This window comes from Choloepus didactylus, chromosome 10 (genome assembly GCF_015220235.1).
Source record: "Choloepus didactylus isolate mChoDid1 chromosome 10, mChoDid1.pri, whole genome shotgun sequence".
Lineage (NCBI taxonomy): Eukaryota > Metazoa > Chordata > Mammalia > Pilosa > Megalonychidae > Choloepus > Choloepus didactylus.
In genome coordinates, this window is record NC_051316.1 from 50,280,713 (window position 1) to 50,291,823 (window position 11,111).

Below are 11,111 nucleotides of genomic sequence, written 5' to 3' on the forward strand. Positions count from 1 at the left end.
AAATGTAAGTATATCTCTTATTTTTACCTTTTCTAAGTTAAGCAACTCAAGGGACTCTTCTTTAGTGATATAGAATAAAGAGATTGCATAAAATGAAAAAAAACAAAAACAAAATTATCGATAAGGCAGAAGCAGTTTTTCATCTTAAGGCCTCTGGAAGGATTGCTTAGAAAATAAATTTCGACAGCTTTGAAGACACACTCCCGGAACAGGCTGCTGCACTGTTCTCCATCTATCTTGCATTCTTCCAGAACAAAGCGTCAACAGTTGGAGGAAAAAAAGAGCTTGAGCCAATATAAATAACCATGACCTAAGTACAGGCTTCAGAGGTTACTCTAGGTTTTTCAATGTTAAGCCAGCGAAAGAAAGATATTTAGGTGAGAAGCTAGGAAAGTTGTTATACCAGAACTCAGATTCAAGTTGGGTCCTAGGTGGTGACATGCAGAGAATTGCCCTACAGTCAGGCTCTGGAAATGGGGTATAAGGTTTTGTTTTCAGGCAAACTTGTTGAATGGAACATAGTATAAAATGTCACCAGTACTATAGTGGGTTAAGTACAAAGCCGGACTCTAAGTCAGCAGTGAAAATATACTGTTCTGTGAATATAAGAGCTAAGTGCTAGTACAGCTCTGCCATTAAATTTATTTCTCTGGTTGTCACTTTTCTCCCTCAAATCTATAAAAGGAGCATTTTCAAATAGTATTCAACTACTGGAACACGTACTGTGTGCCCACCACTGCACCAGGCATTGACTATATGAGACTAAGGACTCACACTTACAGAGGCAGATGGGAGTGAAAATCAGCATAGCTTTAATATGTTAAATGGAGAAACAGCACTGGGAAGAAATAGTAAACTCTGTTTAAAGCCTGAGGGACTGATCAGGAAAGACTTTCAAGAAGAGGTGAAGTCTGAACTGGTTTTTGAAGGACAAGCTGGAATCAATTAGACCTAGTAGATGGGATGTGGCCCAGAGGATTTTTCAGGCAGAGGAAGCAGAGTAAGTTCTGATTCATTGCTAAATTCACTTAGTAATTTTAATACTTTGCTTTTTGAATTTCCTACAGACATAATCAAGTCATCTGTGAGTAATGACAGCTATATTAGTTTTCGTTTCCAATTTTGACACTTTTATTTTTCTTGCCTTATTGAGCTTTGTAGGAACTCGAGCATAATGTTGAATACAAGTGTTGATGGCGCATCCTGGCCTCATTCGTGATCTCAGGGGGAGAATTTTCACTATCAAGTATAATGTTTGTTGTATGGTGATTTGTAGATATCCTTTATCAAATCAAGAAAGTTCCCTTCTATTACTGGTTTCATAACAGTTTTTCAACATTTAATCAAAAGTTTTTTTCTGCATCCATTCCAATAATTATATGCTCTTTCTCCTTCATTCTCTTAAAGAGGGGAATTGTATCAATGGATTTTTTCTTTTTTTTTTTTTTGAGTTTTATGTTAACCGGTACTTAATTTGCTTAAAATCTAAACATTGTCAGTTTAAAAGAAATCCACTGTGATGTATATATAACTTGATCTTGCCATTTAAATTCTAGGGTTGTTTTTTTTTTTTTTTTTTTTGATCCTTGATAAATTTATCCAAAAAACAGGATACATATATATTAAAAACATGAACCATTCGAGAATGAGATCTGAAATCAGGAGTGATTCCAGTTTTGGTGCTTCTTTTTTTTTTTAAACTTCTTAAAGACTGTAGTGGGATAAAAGAATCACTGGCTCTGGGTCTCTTTGAGATAACAAGTGATGAAATGGTAAAAGAAAACCCATACCCTTACACAAGGTCAGGTAACCCCATTCCCCAGGTAAAAAATAGGAATACTTTTAGTAACAATTCAGAATTCATTTTTATCTTCTACCTGCCTCATCAGTGGAAGTTATGATAATTTTAGACAGCTATAATCATGTATACAGACATACAAATTTATATTAGACGGCAATTGATTTTCTAAAAAGTCCAGGTAGAGGAAGAAGCAATCATTTCTAACTGAAACCCTTATACACTTTTTGATTACTGTTCAACTTGCTATAATTTAACAAAAGGCAAAATTTTATAGTGTTCACCTCAGACCTTACTGCTTTCCAACTGTGGTATATCTTCTACTAAAAATAAAAGATGAAGCAGTCAATCCAGTGATTAATGTGATATGGCTTTCATTGGGGTTGGAGGGGAGGGGTGGAAAAGAGAAGACCAATAGACAAAAGGTAACTGAAACATACAATAGTTTTCTTAAGAAAAAAATTAAAAAAAAAAAAAAGAAAAGAGAAAATGCATCAACAAATGGAAAAAAGCATTCAAAGCCTGTAAGTCAAGCCATAGCCAAACCCATGTTCTATCTTAAGCAGGTTTTCTTTTTTTCCCCTTTTTTTCCTTTTCTGTCTTTTTTTAATAAAATCTCTCCTCAAACCATCATCACTCTTAATCCTCCCCAGACTGGGCTTCATTCTCAGACCCTTCATCCCCAGATTTTTCGGGTGGGGGGCTGGCAGATGTTTTCTTTTCTGGAGGGCTTTCTGGTTCCTCGTCGTCATCTTTGGGGGAAGGAGTCTTTTCCTTGGATGCCTTTGAAGCCCTGGGGTGACCCACTTTGCCTTTCACTGGACTTGGCGTCACTGTAGCCTTTAGCCGGGGTTTGGGCATTTTCTTTTCTTTTCTCTCAGGTTTGGTCTTCTTAACCATCTTTTTGTTTTTCTTTTTTGAACTGCCATAGTCACTATCATCATCATCTTCCATTAGGAAATCTTCATCGCTGCCACAATCTTTCTCCTGGAATGGTGCTTCATCCTCTTCTTCTGGTTCTTCCTCGCTGCCCACATCTTCCATGAGCATTTCTCTCTGTGTAGAAGCTGCTTTTGATGCTGCCTGCCGTTGCTGACGTACATTTTTATGATCTTCTTTTTCATCTTCACTGTCTTCTGCTGAATGAGAATCATCCTTCTTGGTTTTCACATCTTTTTCTTCTGAGTCCTCACTATCTTCCTGTGAATTCTTTCCAGATCGCCTCTTATTTTTAGCTTCTTGGGGAGATGATCGAATTTTCTTAGCCTGAGGGCCCGAATCTCTTCCATAATCTTCATCAGTATCATCAGATTCCTGAAACTGTGAATAGTCAACGACCTTCCTGTTTCTGACAGGCCGAGACATGTCCGCGTCGAAACAGGACCGAGTCGAGAAGCCAAGGACCAGGATCCCCCCCTCAACCCCGCGCGCTCGGCGCACCCCCCACCCCCGAGCTGCTGGCTTCTCAAACTCCACCGCTGCTTGGCTCAGGGCCTCTGGATCAGACGAGCCCCCGCTCCCCCGGCTCTTCAAAATGGATGGTATCAATGGATTTTTAAATTTAAATCAACCTTGCATTCCTGTAATAAACCAAACTTGACTATGCTCTAGTCGTCTTTTTCATATATCACTGGGTTTGATTTGCTAGTCTTTTATTAAGAAAAGTGCTTGTAATTTTTTCTCTTCAAATGTGTGGAAAAATTCACCAGTGAAGCCAACTGGGCTTGGATGTTCCTTTCTGCAAATGTTTTTAATTGCAGATTCAATTTTTTTTTTTTTAACCAGGCAAAGTACTACTCAGATTTTCTATTTCTTCTTGTGCCAGTTTTGGTGAGTTGTGTGTTATTATTAAAGAAGTTTGTCGATTTCATCTAAAATTTCATGTTTACTAATGTTTTTTCATAACGTGATATATTTTTGGTTTCTGAATGATATGTAACAATGTTCTTTTTCTCATTCCTAAAATTGATCATTTATGCCTTCTCTTTGTTCTTTGATCAGTCTGGCTTGGGACTTATTAATTTTTTTAGGTTTTTTTTTTTTCCCCCAAATAACTGTCTTTTGGCTTTGTTGCTTTTTCTCTAATGTACATTTTTTAATTTCATTAATTACTGCCTTTTATTATTTTCTCTGTTTTGAGTTTGATTTGCTATTTTAAAAATTTATTGAGATACAGTCTTGATTTTCATCCTTATTTTCTAAAAATGGATTTAAATTTCCTTTTAAGCCTGCTTTAGTTGCTTCTCATTAGTTTTTTTTTTTTTACTTTGCTTAAATATTAATTATTTGTGTTTTCCAGTTGTTCTTATATAAATGTGCATTTTACTAAAAATACAAAATTCATAAGGACTTTATGTACCCTTGAATATGGCAAGCATATATTGGGTGATCATGATGTAAAATGCATTTATTGAAAACTGTGTTCAAGAGCATTAGAAAGCCACTGTCCAGCTGTCGGTCTTGCCAGCGTACAATTCATTTCCCACTGGCAACCAGAGGATCTTTCCAAATGCCTATCTAATCAGATCAGTCTTCTATTTTATAATCTTCCCAAATCCTTCAAGATAAAATCTCTTTTAAACAGTGTACAGAGTCCTTTATAATCTGAATTTGGCTGATTTTTACAGCTTTATCTTGTGTCATACTCCTACTCAAAGATCAAGCAGGTGGTACAATATTACAGAAAATTTCCAAAACATGTCACCTTACTTATGGCTTCATGCCTTTATACACATTCTCCTATAAAATTTATTTTGCTTTGGAATTCAGTCACCTGAGGACTGAATGAAGGCAAAGATGGCCACAAAAGAATGATCTGAGAGATGTGACGAGAACCAGGAGAAAACTAAGAGATTAGAGAAGTCCCAAAAGAGAATAGATAAATTCATGGAGGGAATGGACAACAGTTGAGATAATCAATATGACCAATTTTAAAAAGTTACAATGATTTGGCAAATTGATCAGTAGTTGCATATCTTGTATACTGAAGAATGAATCGGAAGTATGAAAGTAGAAGATTTAACAAGTCTGAATGAGAGGGAGGAAAAAGATTTGATAGTATTTAGTTGGAGGATGTAGGATCAAGGGAGGTTTCACTCTATTTTATTTTTTTTTATCTTCATTTTATTGAGATATATTCACATACCATGCAGTCATACAAAACAAATCGTACATTCGATTGTTCACAGTACCATTACATAGTTGTACATTCATCACTTAAATCAATCCCTGACACCTTCATTAGCACACACACAAAAATAACAAGAATAATAATTAAAGTGAAAGAGAGCAATTGAAGTAAAAAAGAACACTGGGTACCTTTGTCTGTTTGTTTGTTTGTTTCCTTCCCCGATTTTTCTACTCATCCATCCATAAACTAGACAAAGTGGAGTGTGGTCCTTATGGCTTTCCCAATCCCATTGTCACCCCTCATAAGCTACATTTTTATACAACTGTCTTCGAGATTCATGGGTTCTGGGTTGTAGTTTGATAGTTTCAGGTATCCACCACCAGCTACCCCAATTCTTTAGAATCTAAAAATGGTTGTCTAAATGGTGTGTAAGAGTGGCCACCAGAGTGACCTCTTGGCTCCTTCTGGAATCTGTCTACCACTGAAGCTTATTTCATTTCCTTTCACATCCCCCTTTTGGTCAAGAAGATGTTCTCCGTCCCATGATGCCAGGTCTATATTCCTCCCCAGGAGTCATATTCCATGTTGCCAGGGAAATTCACTCCCTTGGGTGTCTGATCCCATGTAGGGGGGAGGGCAGTGATTTCACCTTTCAAGTTGGCTTAGCTAGAGAGAGAGGGCCACATCTGAGCAACAAAGAGGCATTCGGGAGGAGGCTCTCAGGCACAATTGTAGGGAGGCCTAGCCTCTCCTTTACAGCAACCGTCTTCCCAAGGGTAAAACCTATGGTAGAGGGCTCAACCCATCAAACCACCAGTCCCCGATGTCTGTGGTCATGTTAGCAACCATCAAGGTGGGGTAGGCCAATACCTCTGCATTCTCCACAGGCTCCTCAAGGGGGTACTACATATTTTTGTCCTTGTTTTTTTTTTTTGTTTTTTTAACTTTTTTTTCTTTTTTAAATCAACTGTATGGAAAAAAAAAAAAAATACAATAAAAGAAAATTTCAAAGAGACCATAACAAGGGAATAAGAAAAAGACAACTAACCTAAGATAACTGCTTTACTTCCAACCTGTTCCTACTTTACTCCAAGAAAGTTACCTAATATCGCAACATTTCTGTGAACTTGTTCCTACTATGCCCATCAGAAATTAACAGACCATAGTCATTCCTGGGCATCCCCAGAACGTTAAATAGCTTATCTGTTCTTCTTGGATTATTGTTCCCCCTTCCTTAATTGCTCTCTATCGCTAGTTCCCCTACATTCTACATTATAAAACATTCGTTTTACATTTTTCGAAGTTCACGTTAGTGGTAGCATATAATATTTCTCTTTTTGTGCCTGGCTTATTTTGCTCAGCATTATGTCTTCAAGGTTCATCCATGTTGTCATATGTTTCACAACATCGTTCCTTCTTACTGCCATGTAGTATTCCATCGTGTGTATATACCACATTTTATTTATCCACTCATCTGTTGAAGGACATTTGGGTTGTTTCCATCTCTTGGCAATTGTGAATAATGCTGCTATGAACATTGGCGTGCAGATATCTGTTCATGTCACTGCTCTCCGATCTTCCGGGTATATACCGAGAAGTGCAATCGCTGGATCGAAGGGTATCTCTATATCTAGTTTTCTAAGGAACTGCCAGACTGACTTCCAGAGTGGCTGAACCATTATACAGTCCCACCAACAATGAATAAGACTTCCAATTTCTCCACATCCCTTCCAGCATTTGTAGTTTTCTGTTTGTTTAATGGCAGCCACTCTAATCGGTGTGAGATGGTATCTCATTGTGGTCTTAATTTGCATCTCTCTAATAGCTAGTGAAGCTGAACATTTTTTCATGTGTTTCTTGGCCATTTGTATTTCCTCTTCAGAGAACTGTCTTTTCATATCTTTTGCCCATTTTATAATTGGGCTGTCTGTACTATTGTCATTGAGTTGTAGGATTTCTTTATATATGCAAGATATCAGTCTTTTGTTAGATACATGGTTTCCAAAAATTTTTTCCCATTGAGTTGGCTGCCTCTTTACCTTTTTGAGAAATTCCTTTGAGGTGCAGAAACTTCTAAGCTTGAGGAGTTCCCATTTATCTATTTTTTCTTTTGCTGCTTGTGCTTTGGGTGTAAAGTCTAGGAAGTGGCCGCCTAATACAAGGTCTTGAAGATGTTTTCCTACATTATCTTCTAGGAATTTTATGGTGCTTTCTTTTATATTGAGATTTTTGGTCCATTTTGAGTTAATTTTTGTGTAGGGTGTGAGGTAGGGGTCCTCTTTCATTCTTTTGGATATGGATATCCAACTCTCCCAGCCCCATTTGTTGAAAAGACCATTATGACTCAGTTCAGTGACTTTGGGGGCCTTATCAAAGATCAGTCAGCCATAGATATGAGGGTCTATCTCTGAATTCTCAATTCGATTCCATTGATCTATATGTCTATCTTTGTGCCAGTACCATGCTGTTTTGACAACTGTGGCTTTATAATAAGCTTCAAAGTCACGGAGTGTAAGTCCTCCCATTTCGTTTTTCTGTTTTAGAGTGTCTTTAGCAATTTGAGGCATCTTTGCTTTCCAAATAAATTTGATAACTAGCTTTTCCAAGTCTGCAAAGTAGGTTGCTGGAATTTTGATTGGGATTTCATTGAATCTGTAGATGAGTTTGGGTGGAATTGACATCTTAATGACATTTAGCCTTCCTATCCATGAACATGGAATATTTTTCCATCTTTTAAGGTCCCCTTCTATTTCTTTTAGTAGAGTTATGTAGTTTTCTTTGTATAGGTCTTTTACATCTTTGGTTAAGTTTATTACTAGGTACTTGATTTTTTTAGTTGCTATTGAAAATGGTATCTTTTTCTTGAGTGTCTCTTCAGTTTGTTCATTTCTAGCATATAGAAACATTACTGACTTATGTGCATTAATCTTGTATCCCACTACTTTGCTAAATTTGCTTATTAGCTCTAGTAGCTGTATCGTCGATTTCTTGGGGTTTTCCAGATATAAGATCATATCATCTGCAAACAATGACAGTTTTACTTCTTCTTTTCCAATTTGGAGGCCTTTTATTTCTTTGTCTTGCCGGATTGCCCTGGCTAGCACTTCCAGCACAATGTTGAATAACAGTGGTGACAGCGGGCATCCTTGTCTTGTTCCTGATCTTAGAGGGAAGGCTTTCAGTCTCTCACCATTGAGTACTATGCTGGCTGTGGGTTTTTCATATATGCTCTTTATCATATTGAGGAAGTTTCCTTCAATTCCTACCTTTTGAAGTGTTTTTATCAAAAACGGATGTTGGATTTTGTCAAATGCTTTTTCAGCATCTACTGAGATGATCATTTGATTTTTCCCTTTCGAATTTTTAATGTGTTGTAATATATTGATTGATTTTCTTATGTTGAACCCTCCTTGCATGCCTGGAATGAACCCCACTTGGTCAGGGTGTATGATTTTTTTTAATGTGTCTTTGGATTCGATTTGCAAGTATTTTTTTGAGGATTTTTGCATCTATATTCATTAGGGAGATTGGCCGGTAGTTTTCCTTTCTTATAGCATCTTTGCCTGGTTTTGGTATTAGATTGACGTTAGCTTCATAAAATGAGTTAGGTAGTGTTCCATTTTCTTCAATGTTTTGAAAGAATTTGAGTAAGATTGGTGTCAGTTCTTTCTGGAAAGTTTGGTAGAATTCCCCTGAGAAGCCATCTGGCCCTGGGCATTTATTTGTGGGAAGATTTTTGATGAGTGACTGGATCTCTTTGCTTGTGATGGGTTGATTGAGGTTTTCTATTTCTTCTCTGGTCTGTCTAGGTTGTTCATATGTTTACAGGAAATTGTCCATTTCTTCTACATTATCCAGTTTGTTGCCATACAGTTGTTCATAGTATCCTCTTATAATTTTTTTAATTTCTTCAGGATCTGTATTATGTCACCTTTTTCATTCATTATTTTGTTTATATGGGTGTTCTCTCTTTTTGATTTTGTCAGTCTAGCTAGGGGCTTGTCAATCTTGTTGATCTTCTCAAAGAACCAACTTTTGGTGATATTTATCCTCTCTATTGTTTTTTTGTTCTCTATGTCATATATTTCTGCTTTAATCCTTGTTATATCTTTTCTTGTACTTGGTTTAGGATTGGTTTGCTGTTCATTTTCTAGCTTCTTCAGTTGATCCATTAGTTCTTTGATTTTGGCTCTTTCTTCATTTTTAATACATGCGTTTAGTGCTATAAATCTCCCCCTCAGCACTGCTTTTGCTGCATCCCATAGGTTTTGGTATGTTGTGTTCTCATTTTCATTCGTCTCTATATATTTAGCAATTTCTCTTGCTATTTCTTCTTTAACCCACTGATTGTTTAGGAGTGTGTTGTTTAACCTCCAGGTATTTGTGAATTTTCTAAGTCTCTGATGGTTATTGACTTCTAATTGTATTCCATTGTGGTCAGAGAATGTGCTTTGAATAATTTCAATCTTTTTAAATTTATTGAGGCTTGTTTTATGTCCCAGCATATGATCTATTCTGGAGAAAGTTCCATGAGCACTAGAAAAGTATGTGTAGCCTGGTGATTTGGGATGTAATGTTCTGTGTATGTCTGTTAAATCTAATTCATTTATCTGATTGTTTAGGTTTTCAATTTCCTTATTGGTCTTCTGTCTGGTTGATCTATCTATAGGAGAGAGTGATGTGTTGAAGTCTCCCACAATTATTGTGGAAACATCAATTGCTTCCTTTAGTTTTGCCAGTGTTTCTCTCATGTATTTTGTGGCACCTTGATAGGGTGCATAGACATTTATGACTGTTATATCTTCTTGTTGAATTGCCCCTTTTATTACTATGTAGTGGCCTTCTTTGTCTCTCAAAACAGCCCTGCATTTAAAGTCTATTTTATCTGAGATTAATATTGCTACACCTGCTTTCTTTTGGCTGTAGCTTGCATGAAATATTTTTTTCCATCCTTTCACTTTCAGTTTCTTTGTGTCCCTGTGTCTGAGTCTCTTGTATACAACATATTGATGGTTCATTTTTTTTGATCCATTCTGTGAATCTATATCTTTTAATTGGAGAGTTTAATCCATTTACATTCAACGTTATAACCATGAAGGCATTTCTTCAATCAGCCATCTTATCCTTTGGTTTACGTTTGTCATATATATTTTTCCTTTCTCTCTGTTAATATCCCATATTGTACCCATACCGAATCTCTTTAGTACTGAACCTTTCTCCAAGCCTCTTTGTCCTTTCTTTGTTTCTCTGTCTGTAGGGCTCCCTTTAGTATCTCCAGTAGGGCAGGCCTCTTGTTAGCAAACTCTCTCAGCATTTGTTTGTCTGTGAAAAATTTAAGCTCTCCTTCAAATTTGAAGGAGAGCTTTGCTGTATAAAGTATTCTTGCTTGGAAATTTTTCTCACTCAGAATTTTAAATATATCATGCCACAGCCTTCTTGCCTCCATGGTGGCTGCTGAGTAGTCACTACTTAGTCTTATGCTGTTTCCTTTGTATGTGGTGAATTGCTTTTCTCTTGCTGCTTTCAGAACTTGCTCCTTCTCTTCCGTGTTTGACATTGTGATCAGAATATGTCTCGGAGTGGGTTTATTTGGATTTATTCTATTTGGAGTTTGCTAAGCATTTATGATTTGTGTATTTATGGTGTTTAGAAGATTTGGGAAGTTTTCCCCAACAATTTCTTTGAATACTCTTCCTAGACCTTTACCCTTTTCTTCCCCTTCTGGAACACCAATGAGTCTTATATTTGGACATTTTATATTATCTATCATATCCCTGAGGTCCGTTTCAATTTTTTCAATTTTTTTCCCCATTCTTTCTTTTATGCTTTCATTTTCCATTCTGTCGTCTTCCAGGTCACTGACTCATTGTTCAGCTTCCTGTAGTCTTGTACTATGAGTGTCCAGAATCTTTTTAATTTGGTCAACAGTTTCTTTAATTTCCATAAGATCATCTATTTTTTTATTTTGTCTTGCAATGTCTTCTTTATGCTCTTCTAGGGTCTTCTTGATATCCTTTGTATTCTGTACTATGGTCTCATTGTTCATCTTTAGTTCTTTGAGTAGCTGCTCTAGGTGCTGTGTCTCTTCTGGTCTTTTGATTTGGGTGCTTGGGCTTGGGTTATCCATATCGTCTGTTTTTTTCATATGCTTTATCATTTTCTGTTTTTTTTAGGCCTCTTGGC

General features: G+C 36.7%; 1 protein-coding gene across 1 annotated transcript; it reads right to left on the reverse strand.

The window, feature by feature from the left end:
- Window positions 1-2,399: 2,399 nt before the first annotated feature.
- Window positions 2,400-3,163, reverse strand: LOC119505615 (nuclear ubiquitous casein and cyclin-dependent kinase substrate 1-like). Its single transcript, XM_037798448.1, has one exon. The coding sequence runs from the start codon at window positions 3,161-3,163 to the stop codon at window positions 2,438-2,440; it is 726 nt and encodes a 241-aa protein (XP_037654376.1). The 3' UTR covers window positions 2,400-2,437.
- Window positions 3,164-11,111: the final 7,948 nt, after the last annotated feature.